We start from the raw sequence: 24,921 nt of genomic DNA, 5'->3' as shown, positions 1-24,921 counted from the left end.
GGCCCTTCCCAATCCATCACAGGAGGAGCGTCTCCAGCCAGTGCCCCAGTTGAACCAACTCCGCTACGACGTTCCAAGAGGATCGGAGCAGGGCGTCACTCTAACCCTTACCATCTTCCATCTTCTTCATCTAATCGAGTGACATTCATCGATGGACCAGCCCACCTGGACTCCAGCCAAGTTCCAACTAGGACAGGCCAGACGATGGACAGATTCTGAGGAAACCTTGACGAACACTTGTAATGTGCATTGAAGTTAAATTAACTCTAATTTGATAAGTAGTTATCCACGGTCATTGCTGTGGAAAGCAATGCTTTTAACAGAGGAGAATTGTGACCAGCCACCTTTGGTGGACTGGTTGTTGAGTTTAGTTTTTCTCTTGGAAGGGCACAACCTATATCTCCCCCCCCCTTGTCTTAATTGCGCAATGGAATGTAGTGACGTCTGGCAGCTTATGCCCCAGGGCAATTCCCATAGCTGACCAGGGCCTACACCCAAGACCATAGTGTAGATAGGATCACTTTGCCACTCACTTTCCCACTGAACACTGTTCCTTGAAGACCTACTGCAGATCCAGACACCAAACCTGTTTAGCTTTTGTTCCAGTACATAGCATCTTATTGGTGAGTTTCATCTCTGTCTTCTTGTTTTTATTAGGTACTTGATAGTTTATTATTAGCCTGATTGAGCTACCTTGCACCTTTGATTAATTTGACTGGACACTCAAGGAAATCAAGTTGTTTTGTTTGTTGAGTATAATTCTGGCATTTAGAATTGTGTTCTAAATTGATTTGTGATTATTTCTTGAACTGATTGCGACCAACGATCATTGCAGTGGATAAACTTTGTTCACTGACCATTTTAATGATGATGAATATTTACATATATGTAGCTTTAGGATTATTAAATTCATAGATTTACTAGTAATAATTCGAGACTAAGGAGGAGACCGATTTGGTTGAGTCAGTTGAAGTTCAATCTTTAAGTGATTATTGAATGATGCCAGTGTACCTTTATTAAGTTGGAAATGCTGGAAGTTGCATGGTGTTTTGGCTGAACCTTCTACAGTAGTTTAGACCATGTGGCCACAGGCCTATGCTTTTGTGTATATAGTTCAGCAAGCAGTGCCTCTGCTTATCAGTTAGCTTGATCAGACACCACAGGTGGTTGGGCTCTGCTAGAGACAATGAGGCCCTTTAAGAGATTATGTTACTGTCTTCTGGAGTAAAACCCCCTTAGGGCTATTTAGCTGAGTGTGATGCTGGTATTTAGGAAGTGAGTTTATCAATTGCCATATATCGATGGACTGTAAGAGTGCACAGCATTGCATGTATCGATATTGATGTTTTAGCGATGAAGTTGCTTTGTTTCGATTAAGTTTGTTCCAGTAATTGATATACAATCATTGGCACATCGCCACACAGGTTTATTCAGTGGAGCACTGATGTTTTGAGACTTAATAGTTTTCTCTTCGGAGACTGTGTTCTTTGAGTTGCTAGAAAGAGCACAGGTATGTGTTAGTATAAGCCTCATTAAGTATTCGCTCTCTTTTTTAGTTGATCTTTACACAAGTTTATGTTTTTCTTTATTAGAGTGAGTTACTGTATAACGACTTAGATTATTACTTGTTTAGTTTTAGTTTTCATTTTACTTATTATTGTTTCTATTTCTTTCCTTTTCTTATAGCCAATATACCAACCCCTTTTTGTTTTGTATGGTTACTGTTGTTTCATGCAATAAAATCAGCTTGAAGAACTTGATCCGGTTACATTGATAGAAGTGCCTTGTTTGGTTTTAAATTACTCCGTACATTTAAAAAAGCAATACACAAAGCATTATTTTTTCTGATATATTTTATTCATTCTTTTGTCCGACTGTACAAGATGTTTATTTAGTGTAATAAATGCTTTCATTTAAGTCGCCATGGAAACCTTATTGCTAAGCTGGAGTTTTCTTTCACCAGATACTAAGTCTTACAACAGAATGTATGCATTTAAGATACATAATTTTACACTGCCATGCTTTACTGTTAACATAAAAATAAAATGTGGTGGTTTCGCTGAACATAATTGAATAAATATACATGTGTTCTATGTGCGGGATGGGCTTATAGGGATGTCAGTTTTCAGGCTATAGCCTGAATTTAGGCCTTTTTAGGTTTTGGAAAAACAAATTCAGTCTTTCCATTCCTGGCCTTCACAGGCCTGAAAAATAAATCCTCCTTTAACAAGCTCAGAGAGAATTAAGTGATCTGCGGTTCGCAAGTGTTGCCTTTTTCCGCGGTCGATATTTGTGTTTTGGAAAAAGTCAAATTTTGTGCATATTTAAACGACGACCTCCTCAAATGACCCCTAGCTGACCTTTGACCTCCAATTTTAGAAGACTTGTGATGAACCCCCAACCAAGGATTGCTCCATCCAACTGACATTGAAATCCATCAAATTCTGTAGACAAAGAAACATTTGAAGCATATTTAAACAATGACCTCTAATGACCCCTACATGACCTGTGACCTCAGTAATCCGATGAAGAATTGTGTCTTCCCACCCAAGGGTCACTGCATCCAAGTTTCATCAAAATCCATGAAAGCAAGTAGAAGTTATACATTTTTTCAAAAACTGAACTGAAACTTTAACATGCATACGGTTCTACGTTCACACAGAATTTAGGACTGGTTATATCTCCCCAAACTTTGTTAAGGCAACACACAAATTATGCATGCGATGCTCCATGACAATCACCATGCTAGCTCTATGAATTGTCAGTTCAAGGTAGACATACATGTATCTCTATACACATGTGTCACTGTGGTGTAGCCGTGTCTTTATGGAGTATTGTAATCATTTAGTGCAAGTCACATTTTTCAGGCCCTGGAGCACCACCCACTGGTATCCCTGGGGTTTACTAAATGCTGTGTGAACACAAAAATAAATATGCAAGGTTTTGTTAATGTACATGTACATGGGGCTTCATTGTAGGCCTATTAGCTTGGATTTCTACCTATGGGAAAAAGTATAAATTAATTGAAAGTGTCGATGAACTTCACCTATCCCTAATAATGTAAGGAGATAATTATATTACATTCTTGATACATCTAGAGCAATCTAAGCAATCAAGGGAACACGACTACCGTATTTCAAACCAAATACAGGGGAAATATCTGTAATAATATGGGGGAATTTCTTTAATTCCTTCGCTCACTTCATTCCAAAAATTCATAACTGTATTCTCATCAAAACTCAGAAAAAAAGTAAGCAATGTAAAGTCCGAAGACACATATCACGGTAGAATGGAGTTTACTGACGATGTCACAAGCTGTAGAAGCTCCTGGTAGGGGTGAATGTCGGCACTTGACACTCCCAGAGTTTGGATCTGGATGAGGAAAAATATGAAGAATTTACTTATACTTTTTTTTCATGGGCATTCATTTTAAAACAAATGCTAAGTACTATTATAAAAAAAAAACTGAGGTGAAAACTGTGCATGCAATAATGCAGACCTTTTAAAAACATTGCCAGACTTCAATAAAAAATTTGTTTTTAAAATTTTTCTTTCTTATTTCAGTTATTCTAAACATTTGAGTATGTACATCACGTTATTCTGTTCATTAATTCTGAAATGTGGGTCAAATTTTTAGTAATTTGGTGTTCCTACAGACTGCTAAAGTAACAGAATAATGCCATGCTGCAATCTACTCATTTCACAGTAGAAAGTGACACTACCACATCAAAAAAGACAAAATTAAGTAGTGGATAACTCCCAAAAGTAGATCTAGTCGCAAAAAGAGACTTCTTTACCTGATCTCCAAAGTAGCGCACATCCAGCGCCAGCTGTAGTCGGATCTTGTCATCATCACTGGTACCCTGCTGCGTGGGAGCAGCCGCAGCATCTGTCTTGCGCAGTGCCTTGAGTCTCTTCAGACTGTCCTCCATCTTCTTGACCGAGGACAGGAGCTCAGAACTGATGGTCAGGTAGCTGTGGGGCCAAAGGTCATAGCCCGTCATGAAAGTTGTGCATAAGAGTTAACTAGTTCACATCGGAGGACGTGACACACACTGGCTGTATTTATACACAGGCACGGCTGACGGGTTAAAACGTCAAGATTGCCTGGACTCGCCTCCAGGTGACGTCTTAGCTAGCTATTTCCTTGTGCCTTTTGCACTCACACACAAAGTCTGTGAAGTCTGTGGAGGCGGACCGTGTGTTGATCTTGAATTGGCCCTTGTGCACGGCCTATTGGTCGACAATTAACTTCAATGCACACCCCCGGAGTATTGAAACATATGAGGTTTCAGCAAGAAATATCGTACAAATATTGTTGAAATGACTCTTGCGAATCAGAGGCAGAAACCTCAATGTTACAGCTATTTCAGCATAAAAAAGTTGCTAGAATTTGGGATATTTTCAGTAATAAATATTCTTTTCTTTGGTGATTCGTTGTGTTGGTATGCCAATGAGCAAACCTTTCTTACAAATGTTTTCAATGAGCAAATTTCGGGTTCACAATTTAAACCGAAAACTGCTAACTGAACAGTGGCTTCATGAAATGACATCACAGCAACAGAGCCCTCAGTTGTCCAGAAAAGTGCACTTTTCAATAACATTAACCAAAAAAGGGATGTCAAATAGTTTTCATACATTTAAGAGGAGTAGAAAGTTGCACAATATGTGTTTCTACGAAAAATTTATTGGATGGGGCCTTTAACAATGCTTGCAACATCTCAAATGACAAATTCTTCAAGACTGAACTTGACTCATCTTGTTGATAGTGTCCTGTACCACCGCTACGGCTTGGCTGTGCTTGCCCTTGAAATGTTTCAAATCAAAGGCTACTTTCATTATGTTGGAGAACAGTTCACCCTACCTAAAATGTGTAAATGAGGTATCTTCATGTCATTATATAAACAGAAGATACTGACCCTTGACAGATGCTAGTCAAGATGCCTATCAGCCACTGGTTCCTCCGCTCCTCTCTCAATTTCACGCCGTGCTCATCTACAAACAGCTGCATGGGTTTCAGTGTGTTGCTGACATAGGCTGATGGTTTGTTGGGAAGCTAAAAGATGACATGAAACAAATGAATGGACGTTTTTATATATGTGGTGCACTTGCCACAAGACTGGGCAGGGCTGTAATTGAGTGAATCATAAGTCAATCACAAGTCAAGTCACAAGTCAAGTCAGAATTAAAATCACAAGTCAAGTCACAAAGCAAAATGAAGTTCAGACACAGCTGTTATATCGTTTTTATTCTTTAAAATTTCGTAAACGTGCACATTTTTTCGCTTTTTCCAAATTGATATATATCGCATTTTGGAAATATAACTCTTCACTGGATATCATTGGAACATATTAATTCACCGGTAGTCAATTGTACACATGTTTAATTACAGTCAACCTTGCACATAGATTGTTCACTGTGGTACGAACCTCCCGATTGGTTCTCCGGTAGAGACGAGGAATATCATTGGCTGATTTCAGATGCACGGCACACTGGCTGCAGACGTCCTTGGCAATGTACTCTAGGAAAGCCTCCTGTTGTCTGGAAAGGCTCTCCTGAGACTCCTTAAAGGCATCTGGGGGTCAGAGGTCAAAGACGATAACTTTGATTGGACAAAGCGAAATGAGTCAGCAATAGACTGGACACCTGCCCCCAAATCATACAAGTACAGTGGAGCGCAGCTATAAAGAACATTGCGGAATCCACAGAAATTGTGCGTAATATTGATCATTCGTTATAGCGATTTTAAACTACCGGTGCTTCGGTACTCACTTTTCAATAAATAGTGCACTTCATAAATTCACCCTCCACGCCTTGGTAGTTACTGTAAGACGTCTTTGAACATGTGCCGACTATTGAATCATGTAATTGCACAGTTTTCGAGTTTACTACCAACAGCAATGGGTGGCTTTCCCCTTCTATTCCTTGGGAAAATAATAGCCACTTCACAGTGGTTTAAAACCATATGTGACCCAGACATCGGTACATTTAAGGATAATAAACGGTCAAAATTCATATAAAACACACGAAGCATGTTCAAAAGCCATCTCTGGGTTTAGAAAACTAGGTTGGAAATTATATAAAACGTAACTCGCCAATTTTGTCAAAAATCCGGAGCAAAATTCTAAAGAGGGCGCTAGTTATGCATAGCCCCCTCTTGCGACAATTTCTGCATTCATATTTTTCCCACGTCCATACGGCTTATTACCGGCGCGGTATTGACACATTTTTTTCTCGTTAATTTTTGTTTTACTGGATGAAATAAAGATTATACTAGGTTGCAAATTTACGGTTCTAATGTAGTGATTTTGTGGTATTATTTTACATTATGTGTTGGTTTGTGACCCAAAATACTACTTAAATAGTAATCAATTTTCCCCAAGATATTTCTACCGTCCTTTAAAAACCTTTCATAATAAAATGCTGAATGTAGTAATCAGTTGTTGAGTATTAGATTGATTCAATCTTCGTGAATTGAATGGAATACCTGCTGGTACTATTTTCGACTTATTGAAGGAGAAATTAAACAGGTCATCTTCGGTGTTCACTCTTTGGACAGGAAACTTGCGGAGTACTGGATCTGCTTTTAACCAAAGACGATGAAATACGTCACTTAGATTGTCCTCTTGTGTGGTTTTCCTGGATAGCTGTTCCCTGTACTTCCGAATGTTTTTTTTTGGTTATTTTCAAGCGCCTCTTCGGAAAGTGTTCCCAGGCCATGGCTTTTGTTAGCTGCGACCAACTCGGCACTATGTGCGAGAAGCTGGTGCACTGAGCACGTAACTCTGAAGCTTGGAAACTTCTCTAGGAGCATCCTGCTTGTGTCTTTGCAAAGCGTGACAAATTCTGTAGATGAACCCAGACGGAGAATTATCGACATATTCGACACGATCTGTGAAAGTTTTGCTCTCTCTTGACCTCTTTCCGGTACACATTCCATCAGGACAAAAAGGAATGGACGGCCGTCGATGTCAACAAAAATATTCTAAGAATTATTAAGATCTCTATTTTCAATTAATCCTGAAGAAGTCTGGTTTAAATCACAATGACAGCTCCGGTCTGGAGTTGGTTGCAGAGTCCTTGAATATCGGGTTTCCCTGGGTCGGGAAAACACGTCTGGTTGGCTGAGATGGTCTTTACTTTTCCCCTGTGTTTTCCTTTGCCCGAAAAATAAATTGCAACCCGTGTCGATTGTCCAAGAAAAAAAAAATCGAAAACCAAGTTTCTCTGTCATTGTTTTTGCGAAATTTTCTTCAATAACCTACCCTACAATCCATGCAATCGATAGTAAATATACGTACTTTATTGTAAATGCACGAAATACTTCGCTTTCGTCGCAAAAGTCTCCTCTCTGTATGCAAACACGACGCGATGCAGACGTACAAACTAACTGGGAAGCATTGCTCGATTTTGCTGACCATGCGTATCAACAGAGGGCGCTATTTCGCGCACGAGGCGATATTTCTTTCGAATTTCTGTCGAAAACACCGTTCCGAAATTCGTCTTGTACGGCCAAAAGGAACATTTCCGATAATTTTCCGCGATTTAATATTGACAAGGAATGTTCACTCATTCAAAATATTACCAATTTATGACATTTTACGGTGGGTACTAGAAGGTACTCTTCAAAATGTGCGATCGTAAATGTATGAAAATATTACATTTTGTTCCATTTTAGTCGATTTTTTCAATGTTTTGTTTCAGTGTCATCCAATAATTGGTCCATATCATACTATACACCATTCGAATGGGTATGAGATGGGCAATATTAAAAGCAATATTAAAATTGAAAACGAGCCTTTATATGCTTTGGCAAATACGTTATATTTCAACAAGATATGAATCCTTTATTTCATTTAACTCACACATCAATGTACATAACAATTGTTATATCTCTAAAACAGTGCATTAAATTTGAAAATAGTTTTTTTTATACTAAAAACTTGATTTTCAGACTCCAATCGAAGGTTTTTTTTACTAAAACTAAAAATAAAAATTGGACCCGATGTCTGGGTCTTAAACCACTGTGCACTTGTCACTCTTCTTTTACATTCGGTATGTTTTGTACACCAAAATCGGGAGCCAAGTCAAGCTATACCATTTTTTCCCCCCAAGTTCTGCTATTCTTTGCTGCCCGAGTACAAAAACTGTTATTTCGAGTACGAGTACTTTGACATTAGAGTACAAGTATGAGTTCGAGTACTCTAAAAAAAAAAAAAAGTACTCGAGTAGTACTCGAGTACGAGTACAGAGTATGAGTACTACAACACTGTTACAAAGGAAGCGTGGGGAGAGACCATCTGCTCTTCGTGCATGGAGTCTACTTGACTTGACAATGCTTCCTTCCCTGCAGTCTGATTGGTCCAGTTCTCAAATCTTTTCAGTACCTAATCGTACACTCGCACTTAAGGGGTTGGGCGAGAAAAACTTTTTGTGGAAAAGAGAGTGTACCGGTGTTTGGGTTTTTGTTATGTACTACGCAAGGAGATAAAGTTAAATGAGCATACAAAAAATACCTACCTGAGAGAATGTCAATAAACTTGCAGTTCACCGCAACGACCCTGGGCAGGATGATGCGGTCAAACAGAGCGGGTAACTGAAAATAGCAATGAATAGATAAATGAAATAAAAAGGATTCTCTACACAATACATAAACAACTGAGCAACTCTTGTGAGTAAACATAGTTAGTAAGAAATATATACAGAGGTTTGACAACAGCTACGTTTTTATTTAATATGAAACATGGTCTAGTGACTTATTAATGCTCAGTTATTTTTGTCTCTCTACAGGGTGAGTAAAAAAACGAAACCCAAATGTCGGGACAATTGTTTTAGTGAAGTTCTTCATGTAGCACTTTGAAATCTAGGATATGAAAGCCCAATTCATAAGTTTTCTTTTAGTACAAGAATCATTCAAGATGCTCATGTACTTTTCAAGTTACGGAATTTTAAACACAACCACCGTTTTAAGGTTCTGCAAGGTTTCAGCAAAACAAAAACAATTCACACACATCCCTATGTGATTTGTTTTCATTTTGCTGAAAGAACACTGAACATTTTTGGGATCCGTGGACAGAACCTTAAAACGGTGGTTGTGTTTAAAATTCCGCAACTTGAAAAACACATGAGTGATTTGAATGATTCTTGTACTACAACAAAGTTTATGAATTGGGCTTTCATATCTTAGATTTTGAAAGTACTACATAAAGAACTTAACAATAGTCCTGACATTTGGGTTTTGTTTTTTTTACTCACCCTTTATACAAATGTTCAATTTGAATAAGTTTTGGATATCAAAATGAATCCAAAAGAATACATTTCTATAGAGCGTCCCAAAATACCTGCAACATTCTTTGCAAGGCTGTAGCGTCGCCACGGAAACACATACCACCATTATTTCTATATCATTTTAAAGCTTGGAATCTTAACTTTATCCCTGGTAAGTATTGGTTTGATTTTCAAAAGGGTTTGGAAATGATTCATGTTCAAATAAAGGCATGTCAAAAACAAACTCAACCGATTTCAAGGAAAATCAATCATACACATTTTTTTCTAATGTGGGAATGGTTCGTGTTCATGATGTGATGATCTCGTTGCAGTTTACTTTCTGCGTTTGCTATTCTTTTCGATCCATGTAGACTACACCTGCAATGAATTCACAATATTGTTCGTCGTTTCAAGTTCAATTTTGAAATTCAAGTGCAAGTATGTACCTATTAAAAAAAGTGCAAAAAGTGTGACTAGAGTTTGCATCTGATGTACCGCATCATCGATTTTCCTTGAAATGGGTTGAGTTTGTTTTCGACATGCCTCTATCTGAACATGAATAATTTTAAAATTATTTTAAATATCGCACCAATATTCGCCAGGGATAAAGTTCAGATTCCAAGCTTTAAAATGTCCAAAATAATGGTGGTACGTGTTTCCGCGCCGACGCTAGAGCCTTGCAAAATAAGTTAAGGGTATTTTGGGATGCGCTGTATTGGATTAACTTCAAACTGGTGTCATTTTCAGGGAAGCTTGACTCCCGTCTTGACTTTTAACGGATTCATTTCATGGTAAACTTTTTCGACACTCATCAAGGATTGTAAGGGCCACACGAGTCCACAGTCAATAGGAATGATACCAATATTAACTGACATCCATATACTGTGTGCAGAGGCTGTTGTTTTGAAGAGCATCATGGAAGAAAGTTGAAATCTGGTCGAAGATACAGCTGAATGGCATTCATTCAACTAAAATTTTATGAGAATTGCAATGGTTATGAGTATAAGTCCTCTCTATGCATTTGTCATGTGTGGTATTGCACTACAATGAAGGACAACTGACTAACTGCAGGAGTATACAGGGTGTCAACTGTATGGATGAAAAGAGGCTTCTCTGAGGCAACTACTTGTTGGCACACTGTACTGAAAATTGCTCCAAGTGTAGTTTCCATTTACCTTTTAATATCTTGTTTTGGCCCTTCATCAATGTCATTGTCTAAGTACAATATTAAAACAGAGATGAAACTGGCCTATGGGGAAAAAATCGGAAAATAGGCCGACCAAAAATCTGTAGTGGAAATCTGGGCCGCGCCACAGTTATACATATGTACAATAAACTTTGTTCCCAATTTCTGGACACTGCCTCCTGTTTTATTTTAAATCCAAACAAAATTTTACAATGTGAAAAATGTACAGTGTTTCCATAAAATTAAAAAGCCTGAATTAAGGTTTCATTTCCATTATAGACAAATGGCTGCTGCCATTTTCTGCGGAGGCACCAGGCTGGCGCAAGCCGCACTTGGGGAGTACACACACACTCCGGGCTCCTTCGACCAATAGGAATACCAAAATGCGCACGCGCCTCGTCTTTAAGAACACGTGCAGCATGCGCGTGAGCGAGACACCACCGCAGTAAAAGCTTCTAATTCTGGTTGCCGGATTCTACCAAACACGATATGAATTTCACCTTGCTGCATATGTGATCCACGTCCACAACCAGGCTGACAATCTGGGCAACTGTGACCGGTGGATTAGCAGCAGCGGCAGCGACGGCCGTGCTGGTAGAAGCAGCAGTGCTGGCAGCACCTGCAGCTGTGACTGTCGCCGTGGCCTTGATGCTGTCACTCTGTGAGCTGGGGTCACTCGATGAGGCTGATGTTGTCCCTAGCTTTGCGGTGTCTGACGGCTTGGATGGATCGGTCTCTGGTTTTTCCGTCGCAACCTGTGGATGAAGGTATTCATTAATATGGACCACCCTTTCAGCGGCGACAACTGACTATGACAGATTCTTGAATGCCACTGCTGCCGTGTGCCAGGAGCCAAGCAAAGAAGTTATAGTCTAGGCGATATTTTAAAAAAGGGCTAATTTAGGGCAAGAAGAGGTATTTTTTGAGAAGAAGTTGGTAACCTAGCTATTTTACCTAATTTTGGGTTTCTGAAATAATAATAATGATGATGATAATAATAATAATCTCCATGAATGCTATAATAGGGTGACTTTCCCATAGACTTGTGCACAAACCTAAATTGTCACCTAACCCGAGCATACCTTCGGCCAAAAAAAAAAGTCTCCGGTTTCTGGTATGCGCGCGCGTCACCGTAGCCATGCGCGTCGGCAAAATGAAAAAGGGTTTTTTTTCAATGAAAGATGATGTCTCAAAACCGCCAAACTCACTGGTTTGACTGGAATCCTGCTACTGCACAATTTTAACGTATTTTTAGGTGGGCTAATGATTGAGAATAAGCTTTATGTGGCCTCTCTGGACTCCCATATATTTGCACTAAGTTTAGTCGGGCACCATTTGCAGTCATCAGCCAACATTTGAAGCAAAAAACAGGTAAAAAAAAAAAAAAAAAGCCGCGTCACCGCACCACTTTTTGGGCAAGCTCCATACCAGAAACTTTTTTTTTTGGCCTTATCCTGCCTCCATGAATTTTGGTATAGGTATGTTTTGGACCACGAGGAATCGATCTAGATGGTTTGCGACGGGAAAATTCCTTCTCCTCAGTGTGGTTTTAAAAGGGGGACACTAATTTGTCACCCCAATAAGGCATGTCTCCCTCTTTATAGCAATAATATGCAAAATCTGTTGCCCGTACACAGCATTCAGTAAATTTAATACTTTAGATTATAATAGCAGCCATTTTGGATTGCTACTATGTCCTCACAGTTATTCAGTCACTTAAATGCTTGAGAAAATGTTATTGAAGTTAGGAAGTGTTAGTAGAATCACCAAAATAAACTTTTCAAAAAATAAAATAATAATAAATATACCCAAATATGGGAACAAATACATTACACGACAGGTATTAAAGATTTACGCAAATTAGGCAAATTTCCACTAAAAATCCAGCTTGGTATCCATCATTTTCAGATTCAGCTACCCAAAATTAGGTAAAATATCTAGATTACCAACTTGTACTCAAAAATGCCTCTTCATGTAACATTTTTTGAAATATCGCCTAGAATATATTACAGGTCTACACACTTTCAGTAACATTATCCGTAGATATCGCATGGTCATGGTATGTTTTTGAGCAATATTCTTCAAAATACTATTGTCAAGTTGTATGCTGCTATGGCCTAGATCATGTCTGAACCATGTGCAAGAGATGATTCCATTGTTCGCGCTGGCACCAACCGCCATTTGCAGGCATACAGCAAACCAAACTCATCTCACTGGTGATGTCATGGTCATCGTGTAAATACTCAAAAACTTTCATCGTCACCAAGTCTGAAACCCTGTCTCCCGCCAAAGTTTACCTCCGATACGTAGACCTCATCTATCCACACAGCACTGCGAGATAGCAACTGCAGCGTCAGCTTCCAGAATCGGTGGCAGAGGGGGGATAAGTAGACGTCCTGCTGCCAGCAGCGATGAAGGCACTGCCACAGCGTCTGGAAGGCATTCAGCTCCAAGTCTGATGTAGCTTTATAGGACAAAGGAAAAACCATTGGTTAACAACACAATGATCCAATAACGCTTGTCCCAATACCCTCAAAAACTCTGTAAATTTGTGAGAGAATGATGTGAGAGACAGTCCCATGCTTACTACTTTGACATTTGTGCTAGGTTTGCGGATATACCATTAAATATCTCTCCTTTGAAGATGTGCTGTTCTGAACAGAATCAGAAGTGAGAGCTGTTCTGCAGTTATGAGCAACCTCTCGTTCAACTTGCAAGCCAATCAGCCTCCTCCGCATCGCTAACTTTGAAGTCATTGCCGATGGGATTCTGCACTTCTATTTTTGAGTGACTCACTTAACTTGAACTTCTCCCAAACTTCAAAGTTACCGTAAACATTTACAGACATTGTAACGGATACAACATTCAGATTTTTTGGAGATGACAAAAGTGGTCATTGCCATACCTTCTTGAGCTTGTGTGTTGAAGGGTGTCATAAGGGCTGTCTCAAAAGAACCAGCAATCTCCTGAAATCTGATATGAAAGACAACAATTAATTTCTTTGACATTTTTGCTTAGAACTTTCCTATATCCTAAAAAATCCATCACTGAGCAGTAACCCAACGGCACATACAATGATGATAAGGGTTGACCTGAAAAAAGGGGGGGGATTTGAAAAATCTAAGGTCTTCTATCCAGATGGTACCCAAGAATTTCTCCAACAGGTTTTTTCAATAGCTGCATCCCTTAAACAGAAATAAGCAATGCTCTGAAACAACCAACCTAAGTAACAGAAATACGTGCAGATTTTAAGTGTGAGGTTTTTCTTGTATGCGTCAACAAAAATAATGCAAACCGTAATAATGCTAATAGTATCACTTTGCATCAGCACTTAGCTCAATCTTTTCATGAAAATAAATAAAAAACTGCAAACTCCTCACTGACTGGATTGACTTGAAATACACAAACCAAAACAGCTTGAGAGTTTAACATTTTGACATTGTTTTAACATCTAGGTCTTGCTAGGATCAAAACGTTGGACCCTCTCCCATAATCCATGTTTAAATGGTTGTACACTCATCTCCTGCAGCATATTAAATGCGAACTTTTGCTGAATTCTTCAGTAACAGTAAAGGCGTTTGAGGCAGAGTAGGCACCTGACAGAAACTTTCGACCAAAACAGAGCAGGCCGGGGCTTCCATGACGAGCGTGACTTGTCCTACCTGAGTTGGAAGTAGACTGGCAAACTCCACCTGGTCATGAAGGAATGGTAGCTGGGATGAGCTCGAAGTCTCTTGACGCTGGCCTGGGAGCCACACTGCAGCTCAAAGCGCTCCACAAACTCCATAGTGGCCAGGTATTTCTAGTCACGAGAGAAGAGGGAAATCAGAGTAAGCATTAAGGACGGCTCATACTCGGCGTGAAAGCCAACGCGAACGCAAATTTGTGACAGGCAAGTTTTCGCGCTGCGAGTTCACAAAAGTTTAACGCATTACAACTCTGGCGAATTTCGCAGTGAATGCTTTGTGATGTCACATTCGCATTCGCATGATGTATGAATCGGCCTTTACTCACTGCCTGTGACAATTCTATGCAGACTGTGATGACTTTGTTTTGTTTAATACTGTGGGGCAGTTTCATGGTGGCTGACGTACATTTTGGACAAGTCAATAGTGCGCATTATAAAAGTCATGATCAAAAAGTGGATTTGAAACGCATTAGTTTGTTACTACAATGATTTAAATAAAGAAAAGTCGAAACCAAATTGCAACAAACAAAACTGTTTCTGATTATTTATTTATTATTTATTGAAAGCAGGGCATAAAGAAATCACCCGAAACTGATGATGAACCAAGAATTGGGAAATGCATTTAAAGTCTAGTTCATTACAAAATATTACATTATAAAACCACAAGATCAGACCTCCGTGATACGTTGTATATTTGTACGCGACAAACGGCCATAACTTGACGGTACCAATAGCAGCAAGTGCACAAACATTGTACCGTAAGTCACTGCAAATATATTTTCGCACAGTTTTGGAACTCAAGTCTTATTACCTTTCCACTCGAGTCAAATTGAGTGTTCTGATGAGGGACTCGAGTTGAGTTGAGTCATTTGCTCGCAGTGACTCAAGTCGAGTCGAGTCAGTTACTCGTTGGGACTCGAGCCAAGTCGAGTCATCAAAAATTTGCGTGAGTCATTAACACTCTGTCTTTAATACACTCATGAGGGGCAGCTATGCTAAAGGATTTGTCGTCACAGAGGTATGAATTTGTAAAATCTATAAATACACAGTAAACTGTAAGCTTTTCAGTCAACTAAATCTTGAGAGAGTCAAGCCTTAGCTCAACACCCTAGGAGCGCCATACTTACCTCGTGAAAAGCTGAAGGATTGCCAGCAGCAAAGATAGATGTGGTTCGTGTTTCCAGACTGCTGGCTATCTCAGGCCAGACTGCATTGACCAGAAAGTCATATCCTCTCACGACATCCTGGCTGCTGGAACTAAAGGTTGATGAGCAGAGAGGCAAACAGATTATTTAATGAAAGCCTTTAGGAAAACCCTAGAATAAAATTTCAGGGTTTAAGAGATTTCAGACCCTCAGTCTCTGACGGCTTGGTCTTCGATGATAAATCTCTAAATTTCATTGCTAACCCCCTCCTGCAACACAAAAACTCTACATAAATAAGTTTGCTTCCCTGTCCTCATGAAACAAAGACAAAAACTGTTTCTTCTCATTTTGTCACTGCTATACAATTGTATGCCATAAAAGACCATTAAAATGGGAGATAATAGTGGAATGGAGCAAGGGCTTGGTTGCCTTCAGCTGGGGTGTTTCAAGTTTTTCAGTTCATAATGATCGTCTTGCGCATGTGTTTCACACCAATTTCACAATAATATTAGCATACTCATCATCATCATCATTTTTTAAATCATCTTTTACTTTTTAAATTAAAATATAAGTCATAAATCCTACAAAAAAATTCAAAAAAATTAATTGTTTACATAATAAAAGACAAATATAAACCTACAATGATTACAAAATTTCTGTTTGAAAGAGAAATCATAGTAAAAAGAGGATAACGGAGCAAAATGAGATATTTTGATAAAGTGACTTGAGTTCTTAAAAACAACCTTTTTGGAGCAGTGGGATTCTGCCAACAGCCTGGTTTTGCAATGGGGAATCACACATACCAATGACCGTTTGTGCCACACTCACCTGGTTGTTGGTGAGGTCACCTGCCTGATCAGTCTGCAGTGCTTGGGAATAAAGTCCAAGACACGGGCGTACAGCCCCTTCAGTCCCTGGGGCTGGTTCTGCAGCGACTTCTCATGAATCACCTACGGACAGAAATCAGATACAAAAAGTGAGGGAAACGGACGGTCATTAGTAGCAGGACTTGTAGGATGTTCATCACAAGACATTCACAAGACAGACAATCACAAGACAATCACAAGACAATCACAAGACAATCACAAGACAATCACAAGACATTCACAAGACATTCACAAGACATTCACAAGACATTTACAAGTTAGTGTACAATTCATGCCATTTGTGCCAGTGTGGAAGTCGAGACCATCACCAGACCAGACACAAGACCAATTGTAGAGCAAGCACAAGACCATTCACAAGACCAGCCGCAAGTAACAGGGCACCAACATTGACGAAGGAATGCCTTTGCTGCAGTTCATTGGAATAGCTTGTGACTTGATTTGAGACTGGAGGTCTTGTGTTGGTCTTGTGATGGTCTTGTGGGGTCTCGGCTACAACACTAATAGGTGCGCAAATGGGTGAGAACAACCTATGTGTCCCTCCCACTGGAGATCTCAAAAGTTCACAGGACATATCTCGTCTTCAGAGACTTCAAAACAGATGTGCAAGACTTATCTTTCAGACGCCCAACCACACCCATACCTCTCCTCTGCTCAAACAATTACACTGGCTCCCAGTCACCCAATGCATTCAGTTCCGCACACTGGTTCACACTTACAAATCACTGAAACACTCTGCACCAGATTATCTCTCCTGTCTTCTCACAATCCAGAATTGTTCTTACTCCCTTCGTTCTTCTGCTGGAGAGTCCCTTGTCATCCCCAAGTCACGTAAGCAGGCAGGTGACAGGGCCTTCTCCATTGCCGCCCCCCGGTCATGGAATAGCCTACCCATCCCCATCAGAAATTCTGGCAGTGTTTTGTCCTTCAAAAACACTCTCAAGACCCATCTTTTCCTCAAATTGTAGCTGCCATGGCTGTCCTCTTTTCTTGTCTTCTCATTCTTTGTTTTAGCCCCTTGTATCCTTTGACATTTGGTGCTCTATAAATCCAGTTTTATTATTATTATAATCCTGATCAATCCCTACCCACCTCGTTCATATACGGCCTGACGGCAATCTTCCTGAACAGCGCCTCCACGTCTCTCATCTTGTCGATGGTGGCGTAGGTGCGTAGACACTGCTTGAGGATGTCCTTCTGCCCAGTCTCCAGGCCCTCTTGGAAGGACTTCTCTAGGCTGTGCTGCAAGGTGACAGTGATGGCCGCTATCCTCTACTCAGAAAAGAGTGGAAGAAAAGATCTTGAAGATCTAACGATACTACCTGAGATGTGCGTCAATGGTCTTTCTCTTTCTTTCTGTTTGTTCGTCATATATTTCCCTTTGAGACGCACTACACATTCTTCTGTTTGTTCGTATCCATAGACTGCAACTGTCTCCAATGCCAATTGGATGAGTCATGTTTACATGTTTAAATCCTCAAACGTAAAACGTTCTAACTTTGCTTGTAAATTTCCAAAATGTTTAAACCAAACCCTCATTATAAAAAAGTGACATATGTCACAAGTTGTGATCAGATCCTTCACAAGTCAGGCAATAATTCTGGTCACACCTAGCATGGCACGAACAGAGAATAGGTTTTCACTCAACTTGACAATAAATGACAAGTAATTTACTTGAGTTTGACTTGAGAAGTTGTGGTGACTTGATTTCAACCCTGAACTAGCCACACACGACTGGAACAACATCAAATCAGTGAATTTAAACATTTTTTTGACAGAGTAAAAAACCTATACAGGGTGGATAAAAAAAAAAAAAGCCGATATATTATTGCTAATTGGAACAGAAGAAGGGCACATGTGAATCAAAGGGAGATATCCTCCGTTAGGGTTGAATCTCCTCTTTAAAATGACAACCTGATCACGTCAGTACATTCACGGTTGACTGAGGAGTGACCAATTTTATGAAAGGGTCTATTTAGAGAAACTGCGCCAGTTTTCAATTGTGGTTTTTGTGGTGTCATTTGTCACAAAGTGAAAGGCTATGGTTGCTAATCAAGGCAGGTAGGAAAAAAAAGAGATTTCACCATTAAAAGTGGCGCAATTCTCTATAGACCTTTCATAAAATTGGTCACTGCTCAGTCAACCGTGAATGATCAGGGTGTCATTTTAAAGAGGAGATTCAACCCTAACAGAGGATATCTCCTCTTTGATTCACACGTGCCCTACTTCTGTTCCAATGAGCAATAATATCTTGGTTTCGTTTTTTTTTATCCACCCTGTATACATGCATATATACCCAATTATAAAATATAATGGACAAAAAAAGTATCAAAATTGCAGATTGTTCTCAATCAAGTAAAAAAGACCAGGTTTGCACTGCCTATTCCTAGATTGGGGACAGATGATTAAACTCTGCAAGGAAACATGGCTCATGACTAGTAACTCAGGACTCACCGGTCGTATTTTCTCCACCAGGGGTAGGCCCTTGCTCTGTGTGACATAGTACTGAAGCTGGTTGAATTCCGATGCCACTCTCTCTATCTGCTGTCCTGACAACTCTCTGTCAAATCATCCATTCCATTTTTAAACAAGGTGGAAACAGTATGCCCCTTCGGCTTCGCCGCGGGGCATAAAAATGGTTTACCAGGCTGTGTCATACAATGAATATGGCTTAGGACTGCTTCTCAGCTGGTTACACTAAACACCTATATGGCCAAGCAGGCGCGGACCCAATGGGGGGGGGTGGTTTAGGGGGTCAATAAACCCCCCAAAAAGCAGCTGTCAACAAAAAAAAAATTCCATAGAAATCAATAAAAAATAATGCTAAAAACCCTCCTGCTCTGACACCCCAAAATAATTATACAGGCATTTATATTCCTGTAACCAAAATACGGACAGTGCCTGCTTGGTTAAGGGGGTATTTGTACACTATCCTGTACTATAGTATTAATAATTGTCGTGTTTGAACAGTGCCCCCATTGAAAGTATGGTACGAGCCAAGTGTCTGGACAAAAAAACCTGTCTACATTTCAGCCATAATTTGCTGATGAACCCCCCCCCCCCCCCCCCTGCAAAAAATCCTGGATCCGCCCCTGCCAAGTAAAAGAAAAGTTTCTCGTCTGGGCTTTTTGAAGAAAAAAAAATGGTGGCACCCCCCCTTTTTTTTTTCTTCCCCAGATTGGTGGATTTTCCAAGATGGCGGATGAATTCGTCCATTTTCTTGACTCTTTTGCTGATACAAAAGTGTCTCCAAAAGAGCCATTACCCTTTCTACATAACTAAAATGTTGTTGGAAACAACTATAAAGACAATACATTGAAATAATATATATTGCAAATGTAGGATTTCAAAAAAGAAAGGGAAAAAAAAGAGGCGGGCGGAAAAAAGGAAGCGGGGGAGGGGGGGGCGAGAAACTGATTAATTTTTTTACTTGGCCCATTTGCTATAAAGCAATAATTTCTGTGTAGCAGGGCCCAATTTCATGGTGCTGCTTAGCAGTCTGGCTTATAAAAGCAGGTTACCAGCCAAAACTCCATGAGATTTTCTTGCTAAGCAAACAACAGCTGAATGTTAATCACAAACAATATACATTACGTGGAGTTTTGGCTGGTAACCTGCTTTCACAAGCCAGATTATTTGTGCTAAGCAATTTTTGTGCTTAGCAGCGCCGTGAAATTGGGCCCTGGTCCATGTCAGTGAGCCCTGAGAGCCATGAGACTCACAGAGAGCCATGTCACAAACCTGAGTGTTGAGACTTACATGCTATCCTCTCCATCCTCCCCATCAGTGATGACTGAGGACCCTGCTATCTTCAGTATGCTCTCCATCTTCTCAACCGACTTGGTGATGTTGATCAGTCTCTGCAGAATGGCCTGGTGGCAATAGGGCATGGAAAAAACAATTGAAGACAGGGATTGAAAATATCCCTTGGAAAGCTTGACTGAATAAAGTGACTAACTCCCTAGGCATTTATGTAGGGGATTTTCCTAAATCCTCACACAGTCCATCACTGTTACTGGCACCCTCAGGTTGACCTTGCGAAGACACAGATCAGTCGGCGACTGACTGTTAGGGACTGTTGTGTAGCCAATCTACGTGTGGCAAGAAAGGCCGAATAAACAGATGCGGCCGTCGAAGATCGTTTGATTGTAATCAACATGCGCGCCACCATTTTGAAGAAGTCACATGACTACACGTACGTCTATGCCGCAGAATCGTCGTCGCATCGTGGGTGACATGAGCATGGTTACAATTATTCTGTGCCGAGATGCAACTGGTTCCATGATAATCAAATGATTTCTTAGTTCTGTGACCCGAGCAGGACTTGCACTTGATGCTGATTGTTTCAACGCAGCCTAACCTGTTTGAAATTTCAGCTCAGTGGATATTACACTTTTCAAGAAAATAGTGAAAAACTATGCACAACCTTTTGATCACAAAACACAATTTCGTCCATAGCACTCTTTACTTACAATAAAAAGTCAACTGACTGATTGTTAAAAATCACCTACATTTCTCGATTTCTTCTAAATGACAGCAAGCCAGACGGAATAATAATATTTCACAGGGCGTTTAGCACCAGTTACGATCTCACCCAAACAGTCACAAATCCCGCTATTTGAATATGATTTTTCACACATCCTTGGGGGTCAGGGTTAATCCAAGTATGAGTTTTGACAATAATTAGGTAAGTTACTTTTGGGAATAATTGCAAATGTCCTCCCCACAAAAGTTTGGAAATGGTACTTCTTGGATGATAATGGCTCGGAGTCTACCTTTTTCTCTCGTATTCTTGCACGGGCCGCCATTTTCTCCTCCACAACTCTGATGGCGTCATCCATGCCCTGTCTCACAGTCTGGAATTCAAGACATTTAGCATCAGAACGGGCAAACGTTGTCCGTGGTAATTCAAGTCTGAACGTGGGCTCTTATAGAGCCTGCGAGTTGACCTAAAAAACTGGTGGGCAATTCCAACGTTATGTAATGTCCGTTACAGAGCTTTATAAGAGCTCAATGAATGAACCTGACAATGTATTTTTTAAGTCTTATACATCCATCATCTAATAATGATCAAGGAGATTACAGACTAGGGATTTTGGATCATTTCTCTGAATCATTAATTAGATATCACGATATCGTGGACATTAGATCGGGGCGAAGTAATGTCATCCGATGAAAACATCTATTCATTTGTACACCAGTTTTCATCGGTTGCTACATGTATGTGTTACCATTCGGTACTCCAGACTCAAGAACCATTGAGTTTCAAGAACATAGGTCTGGGAGCTAGATAAGCCATTTAAAAAAAATCCCACATGTCTGTGGCCACCATTACACTTCCTTTCATAACGATGAAATTGCCCAGGTAAGATTTAAAAGAACTGTTTGACGTCCTATATTTTTATGTTTGTTTCCCAATTGGACAGGCTTACATGTATTTGATCAAGGGCAATGTAGTTCTATAGTCTTGCGAAAAAAACGCATTTACACACTTTATAACTTTTGAAAACTACTGTACAATGTTGACCAAAAAATAACTGAACAATTTTGAGCTCAACTTCCATTCAATTGATCGTGCACATTACTAAATGACAACCATGAGAGTCTGTGACTAGACTAGTCAGTGTTTGGCACCAGGATGTCCGAATAAAGAGTGAATATGAACCAGCAAGACTTGCATGTTGTTTTGTCTGGAGTTAACTTTAGAGAGCTGCTAAGCTGATGGTAAAATCTGAAGGAGTCTGCTTACCAGAACTTCCTCCTTGAACTGACCGAGTGGAATGGAGAGATTACCAATTGCTTTGTCCAGCCCTACCTGTAAAAAAAAAATACAGTTACAGAAGTTATTGTCAAAGAAATGGCTATTTTCTTTCTTCATCAAATGTGATACAGAAAAGTAGTCAGAAAAAAAACATATAACCACAAACTGGTTTTCTTATCATTTCCTGTTGGGGGGGGGGGGGGGGGGAGGGACACATTTCAATAAAAGGACAATGAATGGACAATGCTAGAGTTGAGCTGATGTCAAAAGTTAGCTGCAAATTTAAAGTATTGACAGCACAATCAATGTCTCAGATCTAATATCCCAGATCCTACAGATTTGTGATGGTCAGTAACTCCACGACAATTTGCAATGGTCTGTGACATCACCACAAACTACCTGTATGGATTTAGCGAAATTTAATTCTAGAAGTGGACCTTCTAACCGGTTTGCTCAACCTAGCTTTCAGAATTGCGCCACTTGTCATGGTGAAATCTCTTTTTTTTTTTCCCCACCTGCCTTGATTGGCAACCATGGCCTTTCACTCCGGCAACCATAGCCTTTCACTCTCCGACAAATAACCACAATTGAAAAGTGGCGCAATTCTCTAAATAGACCCTTTCGTACAACTGGTCACTGCTCAGTCAACCGTTAATGTAACAACATGATCAGGGTGTCATTTTAAAGAGGAGATTCAACCCTAACAGAGGATATCTCCCTTTGATTCACATGTGCCCTACTTCTGTTCCAATAAGTAATAATATCTCGGTTTGGTTTTTTTTTTTATCCACCATGTATAGTATTCCAGTGATTGCAAGTTCAAATGCTGTTTTTGTTAAGTTTCTCCCCCCTCCCTCTCCTCCCCCCCCCCCCCCCCCCCCCCCCCCCAATTTTTAGAACCTGCACTCACTAGATTGGAAGACAGGTTGACAAAGTCTGCATAGTCCTTGTTGATCAGCTCCACCATGGCATTTTTGAGAGACTTGAAGTAAATGTGAAGGTCCTCTCGAAGGGTCTCAAGCTGGACCCGGCGACGGCAGTCGGCAACAAAGGCATCCACGTCAAATGAGTCCTGGAAAAAAAGAAGCAGATTAAATCTCTGTTTATCCAGAAGTAGAACTACCAGTACATATTTGTGATCATTTATCACAAATAGCACGCGAATCCGTGCGGTATGCCCTTGCCAATAAATGGTAAATTTCACTTTTTCATCCAGATCGTAAGTAAACCTTAGTACCTAAATCTTAATCATCGATCTCTAGTTGGCGTATTTAGTAATTCTGTAGACGTCTCGAGGTGAGATTTGATGTTTTTGTTGGCAAACATTTGGGTTGTTAATTATTCCAAACTTGCTTGGACCCTACTATCACAAGACCAAGTTACTCAGAATAGCCAAGGTTTACTAAGGAAGAACATGAAGCAAGCTGGCGCAGTCGATATGACTAGGGTTGTCAGTTCCGCGTCGCGCACACATATGAAGACACCCACGGGCTACGTACGCTTTATCAAGAAAATCTCTCCAATTTTTTCCCTCGAAAACAGACAACTATTTGCTGTCAAACACATACAAATTTCACACCGATGGAAAGCTTACAGTTTAAGCTTTCCAAACATGTCCATAAAACAGGCGTTTGATGTACCTACATTGACCCAGAGATTTATGAATAAACCTCCACCCCGGTTGTCCCCCGAAATTTCTGATATCGCACTAGCAGCCCACGTTTATTGGCTGAAAACAAGTAAGGCTTGACTTTGACGGCTTCTCCGCAATCGGCATTAATGTGATTGGCAGGTTGATGGATTTTTTTGTCTCCTTGATGGTTATCAACTTGTTTGGCTTTACACGTTGTCGTAACTTGTCGATAGCTGATCCAGAACGAAAGTTATGACGAATTGAAAAATTAAAAGAATTACTAAGGCCAAAAAAAAAAGTCTCCGGTTTCTGGTATGCGCGCGCGTCGCCGTAGCCATGCGCGTCGGCAAAATGAAAAAGGTTTTTTTTCAATGAAAGATGATGTCTCAAAACCGCCAAACTCACTGGTTTGACTGGAATTCTGCTGCTGCACAATTTTAACGTGTTTTTAGATGGGGTTATGATCGAGAATAAGCTTTATGTGGCCTCTCTGGTCTCCTATAATATTTGCACTAAGTTTAGTCGGGCACCATTTGCAGTCATCAGCCGACATTTGAAGCAAAAAATAACAGGTAAAAAAAAAAAAAAGCCGCGTCGCCGCACCACTTTTTGGGCAAGCTCCATACCAGAAACCGGAGACTTTTTTTTTTTGGCCTAATGTGACATTTGGAAAGAATTCTACACATGGCCTCCACTCATGTTCCTTAATATAACCTGAAAAGTACCAAAAGTTGTTAATCTCATGAACAAACACTATTAGGAGCGCAAAAATTCTTTGGTATGCCCTAATACTCTAACTTTTTCTGTCATGGCCCATGGACTTTGTGCAGGAGGTCCGAGTGGTGGCCGTGTATGGAATTCTTACCGCTACGAATAATACGTGGGCTGATGTCTTCACTGCATGGCATATAATTTTAACACAAAATAAATATCTCCTTAACTACTGATCCCATTATTGATAATTCAGAAAGGAGTTTGTTCCATTTTCCAAGATTCGATGAAAGTTTTTGGCATTACAATTTTCATGTTAAACATGTTAGGCCGAGTAAAAAAAAGAAATAGTTTCTTGTCCGGGGTTTTTGAAAAAAGGGAGGAAGCGGGGCTTTTTATTTTTTATTTTTTTATTTTTTTCAAGATGACCGCCTTTTCAAAATTTCCTGCAACCGTTGGTGTTCCACTGTTCAAAGACACTTTTAAAGATGAAAGACAAGTTGGACAAGAGAACTGAACATATTTACAGTGTCATTTAGAGTTGTATTGGTATTGGTATTTATTTTCCAATGAATTTGTAGACTTTTTCGGTGTGTTTCTACTACATTTTTCAAAAATAAAAAATAATAAAAAAATCCAGGCAGCC

At 40.0% G+C, this 24,921-nt stretch overlaps 1 protein-coding gene across 2 annotated transcripts in view; it reads right to left on the bottom strand.

Moving 5' to 3' along the window:
* The window catches only part of LOC119741180 (conserved oligomeric Golgi complex subunit 2-like), a 32,957-nt gene that overhangs the window by 6,928 nt on the left and 1,108 nt on the right, over positions 1 to 24,921 (bottom strand). Inside the window, exons 2-19 of one of the 2 annotated variants that reach the window (XM_038216892.1) lie at positions 22,842 to 23,003; positions 21,920 to 21,985; positions 20,946 to 21,026; positions 19,930 to 20,042; positions 18,625 to 18,730; positions 17,263 to 17,442; positions 16,115 to 16,236; positions 15,269 to 15,398; positions 14,116 to 14,255; positions 13,359 to 13,426; positions 12,751 to 12,917; positions 10,954 to 11,208; positions 8,521 to 8,596; positions 5,430 to 5,575; positions 4,920 to 5,056; positions 3,798 to 3,975; positions 2,859 to 3,372; positions 1,770 to 2,444 (exon numbers count right to left, since the gene is read on the bottom strand). In XM_038216892.1, the coding sequence (XP_038072820.1) occupies positions 3,280 to 3,372; positions 3,798 to 3,975; positions 4,920 to 5,056; positions 5,430 to 5,575; positions 8,521 to 8,596; positions 10,954 to 11,208; positions 12,751 to 12,917; positions 13,359 to 13,426; positions 14,116 to 14,255; positions 15,269 to 15,398; positions 16,115 to 16,236; positions 17,263 to 17,442; positions 18,625 to 18,730; positions 19,930 to 20,042; positions 20,946 to 21,026; positions 21,920 to 21,985; positions 22,842 to 23,003 (2,220 nt within the window). In that variant the 3' untranslated portion in view covers positions 1,770 to 2,444; positions 2,859 to 3,279. Of the gene's footprint in view, positions 1 to 1,769; positions 3,373 to 3,797; positions 3,976 to 4,919; positions 5,057 to 5,429; positions 5,576 to 8,520; positions 8,597 to 10,953; positions 11,209 to 12,750; positions 12,918 to 13,358; positions 13,427 to 14,115; positions 14,256 to 15,268; positions 15,399 to 16,114; positions 16,237 to 17,262; positions 17,443 to 18,624; positions 18,731 to 19,929; positions 20,043 to 20,945; positions 21,027 to 21,919; positions 21,986 to 22,841; positions 23,004 to 24,921 lie in introns of both variants that reach the window. The other variant, XM_038216891.1, reaches the window with a different exon arrangement.

This window comes from Patiria miniata, unplaced genomic scaffold (assembly GCF_015706575.1).
Source record: "Patiria miniata isolate m_02_andy unplaced genomic scaffold, ASM1570657v1 HiC_scaffold_5, whole genome shotgun sequence".
Classification (NCBI taxonomy): Eukaryota; Metazoa; Echinodermata; class Asteroidea; order Valvatida; family Asterinidae; genus Patiria; species Patiria miniata.
The sequence above is the reverse complement of the archived record's forward strand: the minus strand, read 5'-3'. Positions and strand labels throughout refer to the sequence as shown.